General features: G+C 48.8%; 1 protein-coding gene across 2 annotated transcripts in view; it reads left to right on the forward strand.

Moving 5' to 3' along the window:
- The window catches only part of HEMK1 (HemK methyltransferase family member 1), a 546,172-nt gene that overhangs the window by 210,524 nt on the left and 309,072 nt on the right, over positions 1–26,576 (forward strand). For both annotated transcript variants that reach the window (XM_069644061.1, XM_069644062.1), the window contains exon 4: positions 13,036–13,129. In XM_069644061.1, coding sequence (XP_069500162.1) covers positions 13,036–13,129 — 94 coding nt within the window. The remainder of the gene's footprint in view (positions 1–13,035; positions 13,130–26,576) is intronic.

The following is a 26,576-nucleotide window of genomic DNA, read 5'->3' on the forward strand; positions in this document are numbered from 1 at the left end:
GGTGACATTTTAGTTGCAGATGAAGGGGTAGATCTGATGGCCATTAGGACCAGAGGTAATCGGATATCCCAACTTGGCCCAGAATCTGCCACAAACTTTTTTAAGATGCTCACAATGGTTCGGTTATATCTCTCCACTGCTCCAGAAGAAGCTGGCCTGTAAGCAATGTGTAGCTTCCTTTTTAACCCCCAGTATCTCCCACATCTTTGTCATTACTTCACTTGTGAAGTGGCTACCTCTGTCTGACTCAATCCTTTGAGGTAGACCAAAATGGGAAAAGATGTGGTTAATCATCAGGGCAGCTGTTGTTTCTGCCTTGCAATTTGGGGCTGGGAAACATTCCACCCACTTGGTAAACAAGCATGTAACGGTCAACATGTACTTGTTTCCTCTAGACGAGCGGATTACAGGGCCTACAAAGTCGATTTGCAAATCTGACCATGGCAGTGTCATCCCTCTCTTTTGGAGAGGCGCACGGTGTGTGAGGGATGATGGCTGAAATTGTGCACACACAAGACACCCCTTCAAGTATTGGTTGAGGTCCTGCCCCATGTGTGGCCAGTATGCAACCTCTCTTAAGATTTCCAGTGTTGTGTGAAACCCCCTATGACCGGCGGTGGCCGCATCATGGGCGTGACTTAACATCAGGCTTCGGAATGAGGTAGGACCACCCACTGATCGTGGCCAGCTTTGGATTTCCTTACCAACAAACCATCTTGGATTCGGAACATCTTTGGACATTTCATCAACACTTTAAGGTCCTCCTTCCCAATGTAATCGGTATCCGTCAGGGGAAAGTTCTTAGGGTCCTCAATGTGTTGGTAAAACTTACCAATTATTGGATCCCCCTTCTGAGCTGTAATCAAATCAGCATCAGGGGTCTCCTTACTCCACTGTGCAGTTGAAAGATCATTGTGAGCATTGGTCTGGGACCTAGTGATGGCAGTGACCTGGATTTCCCCCAACAGGGACTCTATTTCTATTAGATCCCCTTGGATGGCCCCGGTTTTGGCCAGCTGATCAGCTAAGTCATTTCCAGTTTTTGTCTGGTCCCTCTACTTTGGAATGACCCTTGATCTTTTTCCAGTAGATGGTCATCCCATTCGATGTGACCAGATCATCAATATTTTGGATTAACTTCCCATGTTTCAAGGGTTTGTTATTAGCACATAACATGCCTCTGGTTTTCCAATTAACCAGGTGCTCCACGAACCCGTTCCGTACATAATCCGAATCTGTGATTATGACCAGTTTGTGGAGTTGATGTTGGACAGCAGTGAGGATGGCCTGATGCACAGCCATCAATTCTGCCACCTGACTACTTCGGGGACCAATTTTGTATCCAGCGGAGGGTTCTGGTGACTCATTCACCCATGCATTCCCTACACCGGCCACCAGTTCTTTCTCCCTGTTGTTGTCAACATGGTACGATCATCCATCCACATAGACAGTGGGCATTCCCTCACACTTGTCTTCTTCAAAGACTTTGTGTGGGGAATTGAGGTATGCCTCCATGTTGTCCTTGATTCTTAGACTTTCGTCCTCAAGACAGTTTTCTCTGGCACAATCATGCAAGTCAGCCAGACCTTGCGCGAGGGGACTCTTCTTGTTTTGGCCATATCTGACCTCCACAGGAAAGCCTTGCATCGACAGAATCCAGGAAGTAATTCGGGAATTACTCACATTTCCGGCCCGGATTCTGTCACTTTGGAGATATTGCAGAGGCTGGTGTGGAGTCTCCACTATGATGTGTTCCCCCTGGATAAACGGGCGGTAATTCTTCAATGCCCACACCGTTGCCAGGAGTGCCTTCTCACAATCGTTGAATTTCTCCTCCACAGAGGATAAAGTTTTGCTCGCATAGGAGATTACTTTATTGACCTTGTCATGCTTTTGGTATAATACTGCCGTTAAGCACGTATTAGAGAACCCTGTCTCCAGGAAGAACTCCTTGGTTCTGACAGGGTAAGCTAGGCAAGGCGCTTGTGAGAGGCTTCTTTTGAGTTGTCTTACTGCCTTGGATTGTTCCCACTTGACCCCCCCCTTCAAGAGATGAATCAGGGGTCTAGTGATCTCTGCGTAGCCTTCAATGAACTTTCTGCTGTAATTAGTCAGTCCAAGGAGGCTCCTTAGTTCCCGCAGAGTTGTGGGATCCTTCAGTTTCTGAAGTGCTTCCACTTTCTTTTCTTGGGGACAGAGACCCTAAGGAGTAATCTCATGCCCCAAGAAATTAACACGGGTTCTACACCACTGTGCTTTCTGAAAGGAATGTTTTGCTCCGGCGGCCCTCAACTGTGTCAGAACATAACGGATCTCCGCTATGTGTTCTTCCACAGATGAACTTTTGATGAGGACATCATCTACATAAGCCAGGTTACCCCTCGCACCCAGGTCGGGCATGGCCTTATGTAGGAAAATGTTGAGTTCATTGCCGGAGTTGAGGTTTCCGAAGGGAGTCCGGGTCCATGTGTACTGCTGGCCCCCAAAGGTAAATGCCAGTTTGTATTGGTCCTCCCTACTGACAGGCACGGTCCAGTATCCATTGGTCAGGTCTATTGCAGTGAATACCTGTGACCCCTGAATCTGGGCCAGCCCTTGGTCAATGTAGGGCAGAGGCCACCGGGAAGTATGGACCCGTTTGTTGAGCTCCCTAAGGTCGGCGCAGAGTCTCCACTGGCCGTTTGGCTTCAATATTCCCAGCACCGGATTATTGAAGGTGCTGTGTACTGGACGGATTATTCCCCAGGACTCAAGGTTCTTAATTATTTCAGTAAGGGACTCCATGGATGCGAGAGGCAAACGATATTGCTTCACAAACACTGGAGTCATTCCAGGGTCCGTGGGAATTGTTGTTGTGTGGATGTCGGTGCGACCACAGTCATATGAGTCTACCGCAAAGAGTTCTTGGAAATCCAAGAAAACTTGTTTCAACTTTTGCTTTTGTTCCAGAGTCACGCAGGCATCAGCCAGGTTGACTCTCTCTTCCACCATCTGCCTGAAGCCTGGAAAGACTTCTGGTTTGGCTATCTCAGCGGCCTCCTCCAACTGGGTGGAGAAGTCCCTGGTCAGAGTGCTGATTTGGACTGGAGTCTTCAGGTGGGAAAGGCAGCCCTCATGGACCTGGAAAATCACCTCATCCCTCCTGAAGTCACAAGTCACATCTTCCTTACCATAAGGGCAAGAAGTGTACACCAGGAAGTTCCCCCCATGCCGGGTGAAAATCCTGTCTGGTGTTGTATTGTCCTCACTGTCACTGTCAAAACAGTCCTTGGGGATTGGTCCTAACAGTTAATTTCCTAAATCAATGGAGAAATGTCGGTCATCAACCGCCATTCCAATAATGGTGCCTGCGGCTAGAGTAATACTCTTTAAGTCGCTTGTATCCACCTCTATTGGAATGGTGTCATGTTCTATGTTGACTAATGGAGTTGGGTTTACCCCCAACCCTTGCTGTTGGAGAGAAGCATTTAGATGTATATAAGCATCAGGGTTTTTCAATTTTTGTCCTCTTTTAACTTTCACTTCCAGGGAGAATTGTCGGGTCCTTTCTGGGATGGTGACTTCCTCTTTGATCTGAATTTCAACTGCATAAGGTAGCAATTGAGCTGACCTAAATGCTTTTTCTGGATCATCAAAGCCCATGGGATTATCTGCTAATCGGGACCAAGCTTTGAAGTTTATTAGGTCCAAACTAATGGCAAAGCGATTGAGAATGTCACTGCCTAAGTAAAAGGCGGCAGTGACGTCTCGCACGACCCAACAATTATGGACTATGCTCTTGTTGCCAATGGAGATTTTGAGCATACACCTGCTTGGCAGGAGATGTTTGGAATTAGGTGCTACCAGGACCATTTCCCATTTGTCTAGCAATTTGAATGTGGGAATGGTTGGATCTTTTGGGAGTTGGCGAAACATGGCTTCGCTGATGAAGCTTTTACCGTTGTTCACACACACTCGGGCGAGAACAGAGTCCTTCCCATCATTTAACTGAACAGGGATGAACAGCTGCTCTCCAATTGGCTGAATATCAGCCAGGCTCTGAGCTGATTTCACATCTTTCTGGACTATCGGAGTGGGAGTTTCTGATTGTGGATTAATAAAGAATTTCAGGGTGTTTCCTTCCAGTGTGGAATACCATCTTAAACTGGAAGGAAGGTTGATTTTCAGAAATAGAGAGGATCCCCCATCACCAGTCTGTTGTCCTACTGCTATTACTGTCACGTCTGGAATTTGGTTGTTCTGGAAGTGAAATTCTACTTGGTCCGATTTTTGTTCAGCCATGTGGCAAGTGCCGTTTAAACTAACATGGTTGACACTCTGTTTTAATTTTATTGGTCGGCTAGTCTGGGTCCAGAGGACCTTGTTTACGCAATCTATTAGGGGTGACAACCTTCTCAGGAGGTCATTCCCTAGTAAACAAGGGGTGCCCTCTGGAGTCACTACTATGACCGGGTGTTTCACCTTGTGTCGCCCAATTTTGATGTCCAAGTCTGCAGTCCCCTCAACAGGAATTTCCTTCCCGTCAAAGTTCTGCAGTTGTCCAGGAAGAGAGGTGAGAGGAATTTGGTAATTATCCCCCCTTCCTGCATTTAGTTCATCAAAGGCCCTTTTGGACAGAAGGGTAGCTTGGGATCCAGTGTCCACCAGTGCCAAAATTGTACCCTGCCCCTGTACTTGTACCGGGGCATAATATCTTCCCTCCTTCTCCTCAAGGGGGCACAGATAATGCACATTTTTGGACAATTGGTGGGCTAACTTTCTGGTTTTGGACATAGCGAGAGAAGAGATTTGGGCAGAATTCTGTGGAGAGCCTTGGGAATCTGAAAGAAAAAGTTGGCAACTGGAGATCAGAGCCATTGTGGGTTCCCCTGGTTCCGGTTCTGGGCCCCCCCCCCCCTTTTTGGAGGCAGTCACCAGGATGGGTTTGAACCAGGGGATTTTGGTATTGTCGGTTCTGGGATGAGGTGATGGGCGGCGGTAGCTCAGTCTCCACATCTCCCCAGTCTGAATTGACATCCCTTTGGACCCATTTTTCCTTGGGAGGAGTTCCCCCATCTCTGAAGGAGAAGATCCTTTTCCCAGGATCTACTGAGGATCCCTCTCCCTCAAATTGGAACACCTGTACCTCCTCCACAAAGTGGGTCTGTTTGGGTCCTTTGTTTCTCCTACCCCCCCTCTGCTCCTTGGGAGGCAGGCTTTCAGGGGCAGGAGATTTTGTTTCCGGTTCCTGGTTTTCCAGGGGCTGTTTACAAGTTGGGAAGGAAGTTTCCTCCAAGGCTTTACACCCCCCTTCCCCTTGTGCCTCCTCCCTGGGAACCGGTGGGTTATCAGGGTGCTGCCCCCGTCATTGTTCTGGAGCACCAGGTCCAGAGTTTGGGGCATTCTGCGGTGGCATGCTCATCTGAGGGTTCTGTTGAGCCCTCAGTATGTGACCCAGATCCCGTGCCATATTTTGGACCTGGCGCTCAAGTTGTGAAACCCGCTCAGGGTGATACAGGCTCTATTCTCTCCCCTGGGCTGATCCCGGGAAGGGTAGCTATCCCTTCTCTGGTAGTGCCCCTGGTTGGGAAGATTTTGGTACCCCTCCACCCTTGGCCTCCCCTCTCCCTGATTAGGTTGTCTGGGCTCAGGAAATTGGGGAAAGAAGGATGGATGATTTTGGGGCTGGAAATTGGGTGGATACCTGGGGAAAAAGTTCTGCCCAGGATTTGGTGAATTTCCGCCCTCCTGGGGGAAGTTAGGAGGGAAGTTCCCCGGGTCAAGTGCTTGGCTGGATCCCCCCCCTTGGGCTAGAGGAGTCCACACATAACCCAGGATTGGTCGGTTTCCCTTGTAGCGGGGACTTACATAGTCGGGGGACCGGGGGGCCCAATTTGTGGGACTACCTCCTCGACTCCCTGTCTGTGACTGGCCCGAGGGCCTTCTGGGCTGTGAATTATTTGGTGCGGGCAGGTTTTTAGGCCCCCCCATCTCCAAATCTAAAACGGGGGCAACCTTTACCTCTGCCACCTTGGCAGCAGCAGGGGTGCTGTTGGTTTTGGGGTTTTTCGGCGCATTATTTTTATTTTCGATGGGCTTCTGCACCTCATAGATCCGGGTAGCCTGTTCAATGACCCAGTCTAAAGATCTTTTCTCATGAAAATCTCTCACGAGCTGGGTCATTATGTATTTGGGTAAGGCATGGAAAAACGTATTGATAAATTCTCTGCTATCCGTGCGCACCCTTCTGGTGGTCTGCGCAAAAGCACGCTTTAATTCTTGCACAAACTCTTGTGGGGCCTGATCCTCCCCACATTGCAAATTGTAGGCTGCCTTGCGAGCCTCTTGAGGATTTCTGTGCACCGAAAAATGTTTCAAGATGGCCGCCCTGTATGTGGACCACCTTGAATGGTTTTGATCCTCCAGCCCCGCAAAGAAACTGGAGTATTCTGGTGAGAAGGTCCACTTTACATATTGAATACTGCTTTGGCTGTCCTTCAAATGGAAAGTCTCCATCATTTGTTCATAGAGCTCCAAGTGTTCCCAAACAGAATACTTGGCGTTCTTATGATAAGGCGTGATGACACTCCTTATTGCCTTTATTTGTTTCAATGGGTCCTTAAGCAAGGCTCTTTTTGCCTTATTGGCCTTTTTGGTTCGGGTAACCCTGGTCCATTCATCCTCGGACTCAGAAACACTGCTCTCAGAGGTGCCCGTCTGATCTTCCAGGTTTTCCCGGATTCTGCGAGCCTGGGAATGGCTGGCAGAATGTGGGGACCTGGTCTCCTGTGTCCTGTAATGCTCAGAGGATTCTTTAGATCCCTCCCTGCTGCCAGGATTTGATGGGTACCCCCCCACTGACCTAACTGGGCAGGGGTTTTCAGGATGCCCTTAATGGGCCTACTCTCCTGGGGTTCCCCACTAAATTGCACTGTGCTTGGGTGCCCATACCCGGATGCCCGCCCATCCATTCCTGGGAGGTACTGGCCTATGAGCCCCATACTTCTAGCTGGATAGTAATCTGCCATCCCCGTGGCCCTGGGCTCATGTGCGCGAGGGGACATGGGGGTGGCAGAGTCCAGCGACTGGGAGAGATGAAGGCCTCTGGTACTAGGGCTCCTGAGGTTATGCTCAGGAGTTTCTCTTTCCCAGCGAACCTCATCTCTATCCGCCCCTGCTTCCTGTTGCAATTCAAGAGCCTGCGCTTTCAGTTCCTCAGTTAAGGCCTTACTAGACTCTATCAGTCTCTCCTGCATCGCTACCTGTTGCTGGAGCCTATCATTGTGCTGGCAGAGAGCGTCATTCTCTCTCTGTGCCTCCTGATTGGTCCTGGAGTACTGGGCCAGTCTGTGCTGCAGGAGGGTTACCTCCTGAGCTGTGTCCCTATTGGCCTGCTCCTTTCTTGCCAGAGCATCCTCCACCCTCCTGGTGTGCTCTAAGAAGTTCTGGTGTTCTTTTTGGAGGTCACCCAGTCCCTGGAGGGCCAGGTGATTTTCTTCCATTTTCCTTTTTAAGTGGCAGACTTCCTGGTCTAAGGTATCCCTTTCCTGACTAAGAGCCTGCATCTGTGCCGCCAGGTCGTCCCTTTGCCTTTGGAAGGCACCAGCTTTCTGGCGCTCCTGGTCAAACTCTGCCTGGGTATCCAGGTCTTTCAAAATCAATGTATTGCTTTCCTCTTTCTCTCTGTCTAGTTGGATTTGCAGGGTGGCTACCTGCTCTGTGCATGCCCTGTTGAAATTGATCTGTTGCTCCAGCTTTTTCTGGCTCTGCAGTAAGGAGTCCAAACTGTCTTGGTGCTCCTTCTGCAAAGCCAGAATTCTGGTATCCTGGTCTGTCTTTTCCTGTTGCAGTATATCCATGTCCTCTTTTATTTTAATGATATACTGCCTACTATCGTTTTCTGACTCCTGGCTCCTCTGCAGCCTCTGCTCAGAAGAGACCAGGTCAGATTGGGCCTTTTCTAACGCCATCCTTTGCCTACTTGCCAGATCTTGGCCTTCAGCACATTTGTCCTGCATGGCTCCCATATATAGATACAAATATGCCGCTATCCTAACCATCTTGTCGTATTCATCTTTAGCTTTAGGAGCCATATATAATTCACTCAGGGCCACATGTAATGGACCCTGATCTCTCCATATATCTGACCCTGTTTCAGTGACCTGTTGCGCGATTGCCTGCAACCAGACCATTTGGTCCTGATGAGTCCACTCACCTCTCACAAATAGCTTATGTAAGAAGTGCTCTCTGGCTATATTCATATTTACCAAGGTCGTCATTCTGGAATTTGAGTTCCTTTCTGACTTACAGAAGTTTGTATTTTATTTTGCAAAACAGACCGTTTCCTTAGAGCGTTCCTTTGAGGGGTGCTTTCACAGTGTAAAACAGCGTGGTGATCTAACCGGATATGTGTATCTGGTCCGTTGGCACACTGTATTAATCTGCACAAGTGGTAAATGTAACCCAGAATATCCCGGCTCCGAGCCCCCACTTCTGTAAGCGATATTCAATCAACACTACAGCTAAGTTAATGCCTAGTCTGGGATGCTGAGGAAAACCCTTATTGATGTATTTTTATATCCAGTTCAGTACTCTGGATGACAAGCCTTGTATAACACCCCCCTCTTAGAATCCCCCTGACCCCACTGAGCCAAGAAGTAGGTTTGTTTTGCAAATTAAAAGGTTTATTTGAAAATCTAAACAATATATATATATCACACTTCTATAAATACATTGATAATGGAGATTACACTTGTGAATATGAGCAGTAGTCAGCAAGAGGTAACTTATTAATAGGAACAGAAGAATAAGGTGGGAAAGAACGCTTTATATGGTTCAAGGAAACGCAAGGTGGAATAAAATGCAGTACAGAAATAAGTTGTTATGATTTTAGCAAAAGGTAATATGATCACTTTTTCTTTTGACAATTCCCTCCCCCCTATGCAATACAAGAAATGGAAGGAGAGCACACAGTCTTCAAGAATCCCAACAAATCACACTTTATAATGCAATACACAGTTCCAGTTCCCCCAGCAAGCTTAGAGAAAACAGGGATGAGTTTTAAACACAGGCGGATTACTTTAATGTGGTTTGCAAGGAAGTGAAAAGGTGCTAAAATTGCTTTTAATTCCCTCTAGAGGTTCAGGGTAGGTGATGGCTACTTTATATTAGTTCAGGCTCACTTTAACAATACTCTATGAATGATTAGCAGATTGCAAACAAATTTTAGCAAAGAGAAGCAAAAAGCTGAAAGTTAAATCTCGTTCCTAGCACAAACGGTTCCGGAGATACGGATGATTTAATAAAGGTAGATTTTCGGATTTAAAGTAAAACTCAAAATGACAGGTGACAGCTTGCAGCTGCAGAATTGACAGGTGACAGTTGTGCAGCTTTAAAAATTACAGATGACACGATTTCTAGGAGGCTGTTCTAATTAGGTTAAAATAGATTGAATTAGATTATTTTAACTAAGAGATTGGGTTCTGCACAGTTCTGGCGGATACTCACTCCTAATTTTGAAATGAATGGGCCTCGTCACGGATCTGGTCAACTGGACTGGACTTCGGTTCTCTCTGCTCGGCGGGTCAATTCAGGCACCGGTTCTGCTCACAGCGGTCCGGGTCTCTCTGGATCTCTGGTCTGGTCTCTGGCAATTGTTCTTGGCAAAGAATTCAAACAGCTTGCCCGGCTGTGGAATAGTTTGCAAATGATTTTAAGGATGCTGAGGCCTGCTGAGAAGAGTTCTCAGTTTGTGGGTTTAGGCCCTTGCTTTAAGTTCTGAAGTAAAGTTCTGGTCTTTGGAGATTGATGGATGTAAAGTCTGGAGTCTCCCGGCAGAGCGTCCCGCAGAAAATGGAATTGAATGTCCCTACCTGTCCCAGCAGTCTCTTTTTATGTGTTTTAAAAAGTGGGTGGAGAGGCTAGAATCCCTAAGCCTGCCCCTCTCTTGATTTGATAGGTCAATAGATTCTTTGGTCCCTGATTTTGGGAAGTGATAGTGTGTCAGAGTGATGTCATTTTTATGACCTGCAGAAATGACACTTCCCCTGGTCAATGTGCACACAAATCTATTCCTGATCCAAATCCATATTTCCCAGGTACACAGTTGTTTGACATTACATACACACATCATATATTACTAAAGATAGTCCCTGTCCCGACTCTGGCGTTTCTAGGAGCTTGCATTCAAAAATGGCAACTTATTTTCGATTTTAGTGGGTTTTGCAACATTGGTTTTTCATCAAAAATTATACAAAGGTACATTTTCCTTCCACATATATCCCAGTAACTTTCCATGTCTCTAGCTTACATACATTGTCTACAATAATCATAATTAGCAGGGTTTTGCCCCAGAACATGGTACAAATTGGAGTTTGGACTCAAATCGTGAGGGCATTTTTCAAACTAAGACTCTCAAAGTTGTACATTCCTGTCATTTGGTTACAATGAGTTATCACTAAGTGTTTGGGTCCACCTCCAGCAGTCTGGGTGGGTCAGTGATCACATGTCTCTCCTTGCTGGCAGAGGGCTGTTGACAGGAAACACTCAAAATTAACATACCCCATTCAACAGAAAGAGCCTTTTGTGTGGGCTCCAGCAGGCTGCCTGGAAGTCTCTCCTCAATCAATCAACAGGGTCATGTGATATCCTGCCCCCTGGTGTGGGAATCTCTGGGGTGTTAAGGTTTCCCAGCCTCTTGGCCTCTGGGAACAGCAGGTGGCTAAGGTTTCCAATTAACCAACAAGCTTTGAAGTCCCTGCCCCTCTTGCAACTCCTAAATACAGTTTCCCTGTCAGAGTTTAGACCGCTAGCGCCACCTTGGGGAATTTGTCGGTACTGCATCCATTTTTGAGTTGTCTTGAATTACTGCATTTCAATAGAGTGGTCTTTTGCTTGATAGTTTAGGACCCTTGCTTAACATTGTTTTGATGGCATCCTTACAGTAGAGTGGTGATGTGGAACCCCCCACAAGAAGGTTGTATCTTTGGAGTGGTCTCGTGCCAACTGCGCAGTTCTCCTATTCTGGCGTGAATGTGGGCGGCGATAGCTCATCCCCACATCCACCCAGTCTATTGATTTAGTTTGTTATGGGATAGAATAATGGGCGGCGACAGCTCATCCCCACATCTGCCCAGTCTATTGATTCAACATGGGTCAAAACCCTTGACAGCCGTTACCAGTCTTACACCACCGGAGTGCCACTGTTCTCCTGCAGGCATCGGAAACACACAGGGGAATAGGAGAGCACATGCCCTTTTACTTATGCCCTTTACCCTGAACAACTATGAACAGGAAAGCTGGAGTAACTATATTCACTCTTATATGAGTGTGAAATTTGAATTGTAGCTCCTTTGGGAGGAATGTCCTGGAACGGCTTGCCTGGAATTTCCTGAGGCCTGCTTGCTTTATGGGGATTGTGCAATGTATTTTTGGAGACTGGTTTCCTCTTGGGCTGCATCAGGGCTCTTCTGGTAATCAATCTGCATAATCCTGCCTGGTTTACCCTTCTCCGCCTAGGCTGCAGTAACCTTGTACTGTTAAGAAGGCAGTGGGGGCGGGGGTTCTAATGTGCAGCAGGGTATTACAGTATGCTTATCAACTTCCATTTGCAGGTCCAATGTGGACGTTCTGGCTTATTTCGTGAACTGAACGTCACCTACTTTATTTGCTTCATTATTTTTGTGGAGTACTACTTGTCACCATCTGGCGGGCAGTTATCGACAGTGTGCAAAGTTGTATGAAATGAATTTGAAACGACAAAATATGACATAATATAACATGACATAATACGACAGCACGGCAAGCTTGTATAACAAAACTGGCATTATGTCCAAAGAATGAAGTGGGTTAGGGCAAATAAATAAACAAGAAAATGAAAATGAGCCAAACCTTCGTAAGCCAGAAACAAATGCCATTTGGTTTCAAAATCGAATTTGTGTAGTGAAAATTATTTTTTTTAAAACATTGGGAGGGCAGGGTTATGTATAGATACAGTGAAGGAAGAAGTAACAGCACCACAGGTGTGTGTTGGGTGTATTGGGGGGCGAGGGAGACAACTACATAAAAGCAGAACGTTGATATCCATTAAAAAGCATGATTTCAAGTGTCACAGAGACATTGTTCAACAAAACACATAGATCCTAACAGACAGAACAACATTGCATAACCTATCCCAAACAGACTAAGATGGTATGGGATTGCTTAACATAACTAAACCTAAGGAAGCATAGCGTGTCAAAGTAAGATAGAGCACAACAAGGGTAGCCTAGCACAAGCACACAGCAGCAAAAACATGGCAAGAGGTTGCATACCGACAATAATGTAACCAAGCATAAGAGCACCTCAAAGGTAGCTTTTCCCAAATAAGATGTTAGAATGGGTGCTGGGAGGAAGGGATATGGAAAAAATGGGATACACCTAGCTTGTCCTGGGAACATATAACGGGGCTAAAAGCACCCAAGAACCAGGAAAACACACACACGCACGCACGCACGCAGCCCCCCCTTCATACTCGCTGCTTTCATTTTGAGTTCTACCCCTCTGCAGTTTGGCTGGCAAAACAATTATAATATTGAAAAACAGATTTTTAGAAACGCTATAATAACATGGAACCCATGGAAGTGCAGGCTTGCCTGCCAGGTTAATGAAACATGTGCATTATGTTTTTGAGTGGCGTGAGAACCGCTGACTGCGCTGCAATATGAGATTTATGATCCTCGTGTGAATAGCGCCGAGTGTCACCTTTAAAGTAGAAGCAATACTCCTGTTGTGTTAGTGGCATTTGTATACTTTTAATCCCCACTCACTCAAGCAAGCGGGCACACTGGGAATTGGCGTATTCAATCTAAAAAGGAGCATGTTTTTGGGTCTTCTTTCATCTATTTGCCACCTCTGTCTGATCTCAAGCGGGAATGGCATACTGCATGTGAAATTTGAGAAATACTTGGTTTGAGTTGTTCTTGCTTTTTCCTCTGGTGGGTTGGGGCAGTTAAATGATGAACAGGTGCTGGTAACATTGGAGGGCGTGGATTCATGATACCATGTTTGCTCTTTTAGGATGCCTGTTCAATATGTGATTGGAGAGTGGGACTTTGGGGGCATGACACTTAAGATGAGACCCCCAGTTTTCATCCCTCGACCAGAGACGGAGGTAAGAGTTGTGACAAGAGATGTCAGAGAGACTTTTGTATTTCGTTGATGTTTGATGACCTGAACATTTTTCACGTTTGGCACATTACACATAAGCAATACAAATGTACTGCAAATCAGGCTCATATGAATGTCATTGCACGGTACAGCAATAGTCAATAACAAGAACAAAAATACAGAATGTAATAAATAGCAGATTGAAATATACATAATGTTGAGGGTCAAGGCACAGGACATCTGTACAATGAAGTTTGCTGGGTGATATGAGTACATGAGATGATGCATCTAGCATTGTAGCCTTCTCTTTCTCTCACTCACTCACACTCACTCACTCACTCACTCACTCACTCACTCACTCACTCACTCACTCACTCACTCACCTCACTCACCTCACTCACCTCACTCACTCACACACACACACCCCTTCCCCATAATTCTATTTGTATGAACATATAAAATCGTGGTTCTATGAACTTTCCCCGCAGCCTGTTGTTGCCGAAACTCGTTTTGGAAAGTTCCGTTACCGCGCTGCAGGGTGACCATTTTCCCTTTCAGCACCCCCTCCCCTTATCTCCCTATGTGGGGTACACCCTTGCTATCCCCCAACCATCCCTCCGTTCCCTACATACTAAATATTCATGCACCCCACTCATACACACATAACGCTACCCCTCCCCAAACCACCTCCTCACCTCACTAATTACACCACCACCAGCCACACTTCCTGAATGTGCTATACGCGCATGCGTTGTTCCCTGACAGGCTGCTGTTTGGTGAAAGCAGCCTGTCGGGGAACTGCATTTGGCGAAAAGTGGCTAGATGAAGATAGTGCGGTAGGTGTTAAGATGGATTTCCAAAATCAACCCTCAGGGTGGATTTTGGGAGGGCGCCCTATTATGGTGAACTGGGAGACTTTAGCCAAACCCAATCAAAGTAAGGTAGCAGAGTGACGAGGCTTAGTCTTGGGAGGGCTGTGACGGTGGACTAGGGCTACTGTGAGTCCACACAGAACAGCCCCAAAAATCCAAGTAAGACGGGTAAGTTAAAAAATATACAATCATTTATTAGGCCTTTTCAATATTGAGTGTTGTGGCTTGTTAATCAAAACCTTTCACTAATCATAAAACAAACAATTGCATACCATTGGACCTTTAAAATACCTACTAAGCAAGTAAAACCTCTAGTGAAATATTGCTACACACTTACTATAAAATAGACATCTACGTTTACCCTTAGGAGAAGAAAGAAGAAATAAAGCACATGACTCAATAACCAGTGAAACACAGGTAGAGAAGAAGGGATCACTGGCCAGGCATCCACTGACCAGTCAGGAAAGAGTAGTTTAAGGATAGACTTTATGCCCATGTAACCCTATGGTGAACGGGGTGGAGGGAGGAATAAGTATACTGACTTACCCCCCTGACTTGGTTTCTCCAGGGACGTCCATGGGTTGAGGATGTGGGATTTAATTTTGGTTGGTCGCAGTGCTTGGGAATCGGTTCCAGGCACCTTCCAGCTCAACATCAAAAGGATGAAAAGATGAAGACTTCTGCAGAGCAGGTGACCTCAGGACACCTATAGGATGTGAAGAAGACATGGGGTCACCACAGTCAGGCGGCAACAGGTGATCTCCCAAGGGATGAACAAAGGAGCAGTTCCTGCACAGTTTCTGTTTATACAAGAAGGCTGAAAATGCAGGAGCATGCATCTTGCTGTACAAGTTGAAGATCCTCCAAGTTCCATCGGTGCACTCAATGCAGTAAGGTAGCATAGGATAGAGCTGGTCAGTTCACTGCTTGGTCAAGGGATACTTCTGAAGTCGGGTCAAATCACCGACAATGGTGTTCTTGAACTCAGGCAGAGGAGCAGGACTTCACTGGAGTTGGTGCTGGTCAGCTGCAGGTGTGGTCCTCGGGTGGTCCATTGGCTGCTCTTCTTTGTAGAGGATTTTACTCCAATGATGTTCTGAACAATGGCTGCAAGAGTCCTCCTTTTATCCAAGATCTGGACTGGAAGCTCGCCAAGGTCCATTAATGGTAAGGTTCTGCGCCATTCACACTGGAATGTCTATCCAGCCATGGTAGCCACTGGCCAGAACGTCTGCCCAGCAGCAGTCAGGTACGTGGATGTGTACTGGGAACAGACAGTCCCAGCCCCCACATCCAGGCTCACACACAAACCACCCCATTGCCCGCGAAAGCAGCTGCTTTCCCTGGAAAACAGCATTCCATGTATAGTATTTCCCGACTTGAGAAAGGCCAAAAAACGATATGACCATGGGTTAATCAAAAACATTGTGGCACAGCAATCTTAGGGATTTAGCTATCTTCAGTAGCCCCTTGTACAAACGTGCACAAGTAAAAACTATGCAAAGTATCCCAACTTCACTTTAGGTCGATGTGTGCAGTTGTAACTATACAAGAAATTAATAGAGACATTGGGCCTCATCACGAGTTGGGCCTCAGCCCTTAAATGCAGCGGTAACGCTATTACTGCCGCGTTTAAGGGCTTGCCCAATCTCGAGTCTGGCCATAACTAAAGACCTTCACCTCCACTCAGAGCTGGAGATGAATGTGCCGGTGGAGAGGGCATTTTCAGACCCCCCATCCCCTTTGGGACTAATGAACCCAATGGGGAATGGGGAATGGGGAATTACAGCTATGCCGCTACTCATGATCTGGTGCAATTTGCGCCGGATCGAGTAGCGGTAACACTAATTGCGTTGGCGGTATCCCAGCGCAAGAAGCACCGGGATACCACCAACCTCCTGATGAGGCCCATAGCCTCTTAATACTTATAGTCTTATGGACTAATTAGTTAGCCCATAAACTACATGCGGTGTAGGTAGAAGATACAGCCATTGCTATACTTCATTTACTACCCCACCATTCTCATTACCTAATATCTTACATCCTCAGGCATTCAGCCTATTAATACCAATACGCCATAGTTGTCACTTAACCTAATCGTATAAGGTAGCCATTTTGAATCTGTCTCATTGTGTAAGGTAACCATATTTTGCATCCAACCTAACTGGGTTATTCAGCCATAATTTTCACCTAGCCTATTTGTGATAGTCGGCCACAGTTTGCACGTTGCCAATTTTGGGTGTGGTTGATTTGTGTGGTGGACCAGCCATGCGTCGCACCTAGATAGAATTGGGAAGATTAGCCTTGGATCACATCTAGATATAATTGTGAAGATTCGCCTTGCGTCACATGCAGATAGAATTGTGAGGATTAGCCTTGAGTCACATCTAGATAAAATTGTGAATATTAGCCATGCGTCACATCTAGAAACGAATCATGAAGATGAGAATGCTTCACATCTAGATAGAATTGTGAAGATTAGCCTTGCGTCACGTCTAGCTAGAATTGTGAGGATTAGCCTTGCGTCTCTTCTAGATAGAATTGTAAAGATGGGCATGTGTCACATCTAGGTAGAATTGTGAGGATTAGCTATGCATCACATCTAGATAGAATTGTGAATATTAGCCATGCGTAACATCGAGATAGAATTGTGAAGATTAGCCTTGAGTCACATCTAGAATCGAATCATGAAGATGAGAATGCTTCACATCTAGATAGAATTGTGAAGATTAGCCTTGAGTCACATCTAGATAGAATTGTGAGGATTAACCTTGCGTCGCATCTAGATAGAATTGTGAGGATTAGCTATGCATCACATCTAGATAGAATTGTAAAGATGGGCATGTGTCACATCTAGGTAGAATTGTAAAGATCAGCCATGCGTTACATCTAGATAGAATTGTGGAGATGAGCATGCATCACATCTAGATAGAATTGTGAAGATTAGCCTTGTGTCCCATCTAGATAGAATTGTGATCAACCCTACTAACAAAACTCACCCTTCTGCATATACCTTTCAAACCCTGACCTAAACACAACCATTCCTCTACAGCACAACAAACCGCACGCACTTCACTACACCACAATAATTAAACAAACCACACATAGCCTTGCACAACAGAAGATGATGGCTACCAACTGAAAAATACACCTATGCTCAGCTAATGGTGTAAACAGAGCTGAAGCTGGCAACAGTACATCACAGCTCTCTTGCTCTATACTCCCACTCAGTCCCAATAACTTAGCCCCTTTAATCCCTTGCTTTACAGATCCGCCAGAGCGCTAAGGGACTGCGCAGGTGGTGATAGTGTGCGGGATAAGAACCTTTAACATAACATAAGAATGAGCAAAAAGACAAGGGAATTGAAGCAAAAGGCTTTACTGACCTCCAAAATGGCAGTCTACACAAGGCAAAAAAAGGGGTGTCCCCTAAAAGTCTATGGGAGGAAAGCAGCAGGTCTCGGCACGTGACGATGGCCAGTGAAACATAGTTGGATGACAGATTCTCTGAAGCCCTGTCCATAGGTTTTCTTGTTAGGCATTGCAGACAGCGAAAGCATTGCTAAAGTGATAATAGTGACCATTCTGTTCTCTGGGCCATTTTTCAAGACTAGGAATTCTGCCATTATTACAAAACAGCACTACGCACTGCCTTTTAGTGATTGACATGAATGGTCTTATTCTCCAGCATGGGGTCTGGCATGGATTCACATGCTCATGAATATTCCCCGTCGTCAGGCTGGGAATCCTCGGTAAAGAAAAAACCAGTATCAGTTTCGTTTCTGATCTGTCTTTCGTAGTAATAACCAATCACTGGTCTCTGTGTCATACTGACCACAGCCAATGACTGCCCTCTACCTAAGCACCGCCTCTGGCAGCCATCTTCAGATTTTTACCGCACGTTCATGTGTTGGGATCCTCGTGCTATTGCTCTCGAGCGTTAGTGCTTTTTTCGCGCTTTTTCACAAAAAAACTTCGATTCTTTCGGTCAAAAGAGCCTCAAGCTCCACCGATCCTACATCCGATCAACGGGGACCCGTGTCGGATTCATCTGTGCCCCTCAAGGGTGAAGATTTCGTCGAGCTACGCTTCGGAGGACTCCAGAAGCTTCTCAGGCCCGGTCTCGGAGATGGCCCAGGAGAAGGGAAGCTCGACGCCCGGAAAGCTGTTCAGGGTCTGCCCTGGATGCCAGCTGCAGAACGTCTTCAAGGAGGACGAACACTCTTTCTGCCTTTACTGCCTTCATGAGGACAAGACGCACATGGAGAAGGACTGTACGTTTTGCGGCAACATGTCGGAACGGACCATGAAGGACCGCCATCAACGTCTCGCCAACTGGCTGGAGGGTAAGAGCCCGTCTGGCGAGAAGAAGAAGAAATCCGAGCGGTCTTCTAAGACCTTTGAGGGCGCCCCGGCGACGGGGGCCCAACATAAGGCCAAGCACCGCGAGTCCGCTGGCACCGGGAGCGCCGAACGGTCGGGCTTTACGGGCGCCAGGCAGGGCGCACCCTCCCCGGCACCATCAACCACGAGCCAACGCTCTGGGTCGGGTAAGAGGAAGGCCGAGCACCCGGCGAAGCTCCTGGAGAGGCCCCGGTCGAGCTCTAAGGCAGAGGAGGAGCGTGGCAGTGCCCCCTCCCTCAAGGATAAGGCGGTGAGCGCACCTAAGGTGGTGAAGGCCTTGATCCATCCGACCAAGCCCTCTATCGAAACGGTCGCGGCGGCCCTGGCTCAGCCTGTGGTGGCTACACCAGTGGTGGCGACCTCAGGGCCCAGAATCTCCCTGCCTCCGCGGAGGGAGTCTTCCTTTGTGCCCATCGATAGGACCCCCGTGAAACCCTCCGTGGGGAAGAAGAAGGGGGGGCAGGGCGTCGTCGTAGATTCGGCCTCAACCTCAGAAGAGGAGCTGATCGAGGTCTTAAGCCACGGCCTAGGCGTGGAAGAAGGCCAGCCCGTCGGAATGGACCCCGACGCAGGTGACGACGACGACATCGTCGAGGATACCGACGGGGCCCCTGCTCGCCCGTCGGATTCCCCTCTGCCAGCGCCGCAAGACAACTCGGCGGCCATTTTGTTGGCCATACAGTCCTTATGCTCCGAGATAAGGACGAGGCTACCGTTACCGACGGAGGAACCTCTCCCGTCGGGGGATCCAGAACCGGGACCTTCTGGTGTTCCCCCTACCAAGAAAAGAAGGATCCATCCACCACCTCCTTTTCAACCGTCGCGCCCCGTCCAGCCCTCCTCCCCGTCCACCCGAGGGGATGATACGGGGACTGACACGGCAGCGACGGGTACGGACGACGAGGCATACGACGAGGATTTTCCGTCGTCGCCTCCCACCAGGGCTTCTCCGCCCGACGAGATCGGATCTTTCCACTCCATGATCTCCAGGGCTTCCGAGCTTTTCCAACTCTGCCCTGAGGAGAAGAAAAAGGAAGGCTTCCTTTATCAGCGGCGCGAGGCCAAGAGGAAGACGGTCCTCGCAGTGCCTCTGTTGGACGACATTTGGGATGAGGGCCTTTCCCTCCTCAAGAACCCTTCCACGACGCCAGCTAGAAGAGACCGGTACGAGAAAAAGTACCGGGTCCCGGACACGGCCCCCCTATGCCTCCGGGCGCAGCCTACCCCGGACTCCGTCGTCTCCGCGGCAGCCAGGAAGAAAGCGGGGGGGGGTGCGGCCTCCACATCAACTTCCCCGCCGGACGGCGAGGGAAAGAAATTGGATGCTATGGGACGTAGAGTCATCTCGTCGGCAGCGACGACGATTAAAGCGGCCAACGCCTTGGCTATCGTGGCCCGCTACGACAGGGAGCTCTGGTACAAGATAGCTCCCCTGCTGGATTTTCTGCCGGACGACAAGAGGGCGGAGGCCCTTGAGATCCTGCAGGAAGGTGAGGTGGCGTCGGACCACGCCATCACCGTGGCGACGGACATCGCCGACACTGGGTTCCGCCAGCTGGGCAACGGCGTTTGCCTTCGACGTCGTGGATGGCTCAAAGCTACAGACTTTCGGCAGGACGTCCAGACCAGAGTCCTGGACATGCCCTTCGACGGGAACAACCTGTTTGGGAAGACAGTGGACGATTCCCTTCAGGCCATCAAGGCGGATACTGAGACGGCCAGGGCCCTTGGAGTCCTGCAGCAACGACGAACGCCCTTTCGGAGCGGCGGAGGCAAGGGCGCCTCCAAAGGTTCCGGCGGCGGTTTCGCTTCCTACCGTCAAGCGGCCCGCTCGTCGTCGCAAGAGGCCTACAGAGGACGAGGCAAGTCTAGCGGACCCCGCCGTCGTCGCCAAGGAGGTCAAGGCGGCAAGGCCGCGTCCAAGCAGGATTGAACCGGCCGTGGGGTCGGGCCCCCACCGAAGCACCCCGGTGGGAGGCCGGCTGGCGGGCTTCGTCAGCGTGTGGGAGTCCATCTCCACCGACCGTTGGGTGCTGGACGCCCTGGCCCGGGGCCACGCGCTCGAGTTTCAAAGAAGGTGCCCGCGCGTCCCCCCCGTGGCCAGGAAAGAACTTCACGTCCCTCAACTTCTCCTGGAGGTAAAGGCGATGCTCAGAAAGGGCGCCATCGAACTCGTCCCAAAGAGGCTTCGGGGCTCCGGAGTCTACTCGCGATACTTCCTCGTGAAGAAGAAGACGGGAGGATGGCGCCCCATCCTAGACCTGCGACGTCTGAACAAGTTCATCAAGGCGCAGAAGTTCCGGATGGTCACCCTCCAGCACGTCCTGGGTCAGCTGGAGGAAGGAGACTTCCTATCGTCGTTGGATTTGGAGGATGCCTACTTCCACATTCCCATCCTAAAGGGGCACCGAAAATTCCTCAGATTCGTGGTCCAAGGGCGTCATTACCAGTTCAAAGCCCTTCCCTTCGGACTACGGTCGGCACCCAGGGTATTCACCAAGTGCCTCGCACCGGTGGCGGCGCAGCTGCGCCGCGAGGGGATTCATGTCTACCCCTACCTGGACGACTGGCTCATCCGCGCCAAGACGAGGGAGCTCGCCGTGGTCCACACGGCAAGGACCGTCCAACTCCTCACGGACCTGGGATTCTCCGTGAACTACGCCAAATCCCACCTGGTGCCCGCGCAAGTCGCACTGTTTCTGGGAGCGAGGCTCGACACAGTGTCCCTTCTGGCCTCCCCGTCGGAGGAGAGGACCAGGACCATCTTGGGCAAGGTGCAACGGATGTTGGTGGCCGACGCGGCCAAGGTGAGGTCCATCAAGTCCCTCCTCGGGATGATGTCTTCCTGCATCTACCTCATTCCCATGTGCAGGCTCCGGATGCGCCCGTTGCAAGAATTCCTGGATGCGCGCTGGATCCAGACGACGGGCAGCTTCGAGGAAAGGATCAAGCTCGACGAGAGTTTCCGACGAGCGATACAGTGGTGGGGCACCCGCGCGCATCTGACGGCGGGCATGGACTTCCAGACCCCAGCCCACCAGGAGACTGTGACCACGGATGCCTCCCTGGAAGGGTGGGGAGCGCACACCGAAAATCTGCACGCAAGGGGACTCTGGCTCCCGACGGAGAAGTCCCTGCAAATCAACGTCCTGGAGCTCCGTGCAGTGTTTTGGGCCCTCAGGTCCTTCCTTCCGTCCCTCAAGGGCAAGGTGGTGAGGATCTTCACCGACAACACCACCACCATGTTTTACATCAGGAAACAGGGCGGAACCAGGTCCCCAGCGCTGTCCAAGGAGGCGCAGGACCTGTGGCATTGGGCCGTCGCCCAAGGGATTTTTCTGGTGCCGTTTCATCTGGCAGGGATAAAAAACACCATCGCCGACTCACTCAGCAGGGAGCTGCGCTCGTGCCACGAGTGGGAACTACGGCAGGATCTGGTGGATCGCTTCTTCCGACGGTGGGGCACACCCCAGATCGACCTGTTCGCGACGGCGACGAACACCAAGTGCCGGAGGTTCGCCAGCAGGTTTCCCCAGACGAGGAGCATGGGCGATGCTTTCTCGTTCCTCTGGGAGGGCCTGTTCCTCTACGCGTTCCCTCCCTTGCCTCTGCTAATCCGGCTCGTCAACCAGCTCAAGAGGTCACGGTGCAGGATGATCCTCGTCGCACCTGCGTGGCCGAGGCAGATATGGTTCCCGGACCTTCTGGACTTGTCAGCGTCCCCGCCGATCAAGCTGCCGGCGGACGCGGATCTACTCTCCAGGGAAGGAGGCGCCATCCTCAACCACGACCCGAAGTCGCTGAACTTGCAGGCCTGGCTCCTGCAGCGCTAGAGTTTGGAGGATACGACATACCGGCCGATTGCAGAGAGGTTCTTGCAAAGGCCAGGGCGTCCTCGACTCTTAAATGCTACGGACACAAATGGAAGAGGTTCTCTGTCTGGTGCCACGCACAGAAGATTAACCCTCTACGGATTACGGCTCCCCAAGTACTGCCGTACCTGCTGACGCTGGCCAAAGCTGGTCTGGCACACGCGTCCATCAAGATTCATCTTGCTGCGATCTCCCGATACACCAGAACCACGGGGCGGACGTCCTTGTGGTCTCATCGTCTGGTGAAAGAGTTCATGAAGGGACTGTTCAGATCGTTCCCGCCGGTGAAGGCTCCGGCCCCGGCGTGGGAGCTCAACGTGGTGCTGACCAAGCTCATGGGACCTCCGTTCGAGCCTCTGCACTCGGCCCCGTTGAAGTTTCTATCGTGGAAAACAGCTTTTCTTGTGGCCATCACCTCCGCACGACGAGTGGGAGAGATCCAGGCCCTTTCCTGCAAGGCCCCGTACTTGACTTTCCACGACACGAGGGTAGTGCTCAGGACGCACCCCTCCTTCATGCCCAAGGTGCCGTCGGACTTCCATCTCAACGAACCCTTGGTGTTGCCTGTGTTCTTCCCGTCGCCTTCGTCGCCGGCTGAGAGGACTTTGCACTCGCTGGATGTGGCTAGAGCGCTGAAGTTCTACGTAGACCGCACGAAGTGTTTTCGGAAGACGTCACAACTCTTTGTGAACTTTGGACCTGTCAATCAGGGGAAGGCTCTCTCGAAGGCTTCCATTTCCAGATGGCTCTCCGGCTGTATCATGTACTGTCATCGGTTGGCAAACCGACCGCTGCCTGGCCGTCCGAGAGCCCATTCCACCAGAGCGATCGCAGCTACCACGGCGTTCCTATCTGGTGTGCCCCTGCTGGACATATGCAGGGCTGCTACGTGGAGGTCGACGCACACCTTCACGAAATTCTACTGCGTCGACCGGGATTCCAGGGAGGAGTCCAGGGTCGGCCAAGCAGTGCTGCGCAACCTGTTCGCCTGAGGTGAGCCTGGTGAGGAGGTAAGATGCTTAATGTTGAGTTTATGTGATGCTTAATGTTGAGCCTTTGCCACCTCCCGTGGTTGTGCATGTGTGTACTGCTATGTATTCTTTATTCATGAGCATGTGAATCCATGCCAGACCCCATGCTGGAGAAGGAACAAGTTACTTACCTGTAACTGTTGTTCTCCAGCATGGGTCTGGCATGGATTCACATGCGAACCCTCCCGCCTACCCCTCTGCGGCTCTTCACTTGGTCATACTGCCACTTCACGTGCTTCCAAATCTGAAGATGGCTGCCAGAGGCGGTGCTTAGGTAGAGGGCAGTCATTGGCTGTGGTCAGTATGACGCAGAGACCAGTGATTGGTTATTACTACGAAAGACAGATCAGAAACGAAACTGATACTGGTTTTTTCTTTACCGAGGATTCCCAGCCTGACGACGGGGAATATTCATGAGCATGTGAATCCATGCCAGACCCATGCTGGAGAACAACAGTTACAGGTAAGTAACTTGTTCCTTTGTTGGCCAGCAATTACGTAATTGGAAATGCATGGGACTTGTTTTTTAAAACATTGTATGTGCAATGTCTCGTAGAAGGCAAAAATATAATTTACCATTAGTAAATTTACCATCACTGTAAAATAGCTTTCTATAGCTTTGGGCACAACCTTAATTCTACATACTTGCCATTTACTTTGCTTCAATATTTGCTTTATTGTTGCTTCTTGAACTGGTCATTAACCCCTTAAGTGCCAAGGGCTAAGTGTCTCGTCCTTGGGATTACCTCTCTGTTGCCAAGGTCGAGATACCTCGTCCTTGGCATTTAAGGGGTTAATGAAACAGAAAACGTTAGAAGGCATTGAATGGCGAAATACCAAAATCACCAAAAAAGGCCTTGGCAGTGGGGGGGAAAACCCAGAGGGGGACTTGCAAGTACAGATCCTCCCCATTAGAATGTAAATCTCATCTGCTGGGTAGCAGCAAGCGCTGGTCCATGTTTATCAGAATCGTGCCTTTCTGGGGTTCCTGTTACATAAAGGTTGTCAATGTGCACATGCTGCCATTAAGCTGCGTATCTCTAAAACTTGAATATATGTGTAGCAAATCTCTTGGCATGCAGCAGATTAGCATGGGGGCCGCTTGCAGCAGCACAGTATGCAATTACCTTTGAGATTACGTTATGGACGTTGCTTCACTTGACCACCTGAAATGGCAGACTACTCTATTCGAGTGGTTTTTGGTTCCGTTTCCATGCCCCCACTGGTGCAGCCACAGCTCTCTGTACCATGCCCACTGGTAGTATTGCTTTAATGTCCATTGGTTTCTGTATGCTATGCACTACGGGGCATTCCTTATGTGCTTCATTCTGGCTCAGTGGCAGTTTCTCTGCCATTGCGCCTCGATGCTGGTATGTAGCTCTCATCGACATGCCTTCAAGGGTATGCGCTTGTTTTGTTGTGACTGGTATGTGAAAGCGCACCTTGTTTTAGCATAGTGTGGTGTGTCCTGATCTCACAAAAGGAAAAAGCTAAGGACAAAAGGTATCCCCCTAACCTTGAGAACAGTATTACTTAAGGTAAATAAAAAGAATATAAAAAGGGGAGCCCAAAGGGCTCCCAGCAACACTGCACAACAGGTGCTGTGTGCTTCAAAAGTCAGAAACCGATGCCTTTGGAGGAAAGCAAGGCTCCATAAAACAAAGTAAAACACAGTGAACAGGGTTTGCATGGTCAGAGCAAACAGAATGAATGAGTGGAAAAATCACTCCCTCATTCAGGAGAACAAGAAAAAAGTCCAGAAGTCCAGTAAAAAGTGCTGAGGGTCTCGCAGGTAGAGGGGATTTGGCATAAAAATGAAAAATCCACTTAACCACCTGTGATGAAATAGCAGCATGGGGCTTTTTTCTGAAACCTGCTGTGTAAAAAGAAATGTTTTACAGGCGGTTTTAAATAAGTAAATAGTGCCCATGTCTTTAGGCTTCTGGCAATGGGAGCGCAAGTGTTGTGGCTTCCATTGTGCACTTACTGTATTCTCGCATAGCTCTCAACTCACCCGCTTTTGGCGGGTGTCACCCGCCTTGCAAAGGGCTGCCTCACCCGCCAAGCCTCCTGCACGCCCATTCATTTCAATGGGCATCTCACCCGCCAAAAACAAAATCGGGTGATTTCACCCGCCTTTGCAAGACAAATGGTTGAGAGCTATGTATCTCGGCTGTGAAAGGTTTATAAACTGAAATGATTTAATATATGACTAAATATTTTCACTTTTGGTACTTAATCAGCCTCTTACAGCCTCCATGGCTCATGGTGACATATTTCCCTCTATTAAGAATATGGTGTGATATGAGTATTCATTCAAGTGGGTCCTTGAAGCCATTGGGCTAATGTAAGAGAGATGACAGTACATATGCCTCAAAGTGACAATATAAATTTGCACATGCCATTGTGCCAACATTATTGCACAACTGGCAGACTACTATTACATGATTGAAGGTCTGGACACACATATTGGTATTATTCTTAAACTCCTTTAAATAAGTAGCGGCTTGTAACACCCTTAAATGAGCATAGTGCTAAGATGTCAGCCTATCTGTGGTTATTCCACCTTATCCGTTTGGGATCAAGCATTTCATCCTTACTTTTTTAATTTAATTTGAATATTTCCTGCTAACTAGCCACTACAGCGTGACAGTTTTATAGCGTATTTGAATTAAGAAATAATGCACAGCTTCGAACAGCGGGTTTGTAATATATATGCCCCTTTGTCTTTAACACGTCGTTGTGTTTAAAGGGTTTTAGTGAATTTAGTGTTAAGATGGCCGTCAAGTTGAAGGTTGTGAAATAGGGCTTCTGAATGGTCCTCCCTCGATTGTTACATCTAGTATATTCCACTTCAGGCACACGCTCATTATGGCCCATTGCGTCCGAAATGCATATGCATCAGAAAACTTTTCACATCTGAGAACACAGTAAGTGCAAAACAACAGAAGCCACAACACTTGCGCTCCCATTATGAGAACCCATGAGTAGGTGTCTGAAGCCCCGAATGCCCTTCCCCCATGTAAGAAAAAAACATCATATTGGCTTTGCTTTAATGTGATTAAAAAACGCCACGCCACAAAAAGCTAATGTTCAGTCTTCCTGCCTCTTTGTGCTATCAACCCTCGCCCCAAGCTCTCTCCACTCTCCACATAATAGCACTCATCAAGATGGCTTTGCCCAAAAAAGCCAGTAAAACATGTAAGAAAACGTCCATGTTTCAATGGCCCCTGCCTGGGCCACAGCTTTGCACACATACATCCACATCCATA

The sequence above is a fragment of the Ambystoma mexicanum genome, chromosome 2p (assembly GCF_040938575.1).
Source record: "Ambystoma mexicanum isolate Mex_15411 chromosome 2p, UKY_AmexF1_1, whole genome shotgun sequence".
Classification (NCBI taxonomy): domain Eukaryota; kingdom Metazoa; phylum Chordata; class Amphibia; order Caudata; family Ambystomatidae; genus Ambystoma; species Ambystoma mexicanum.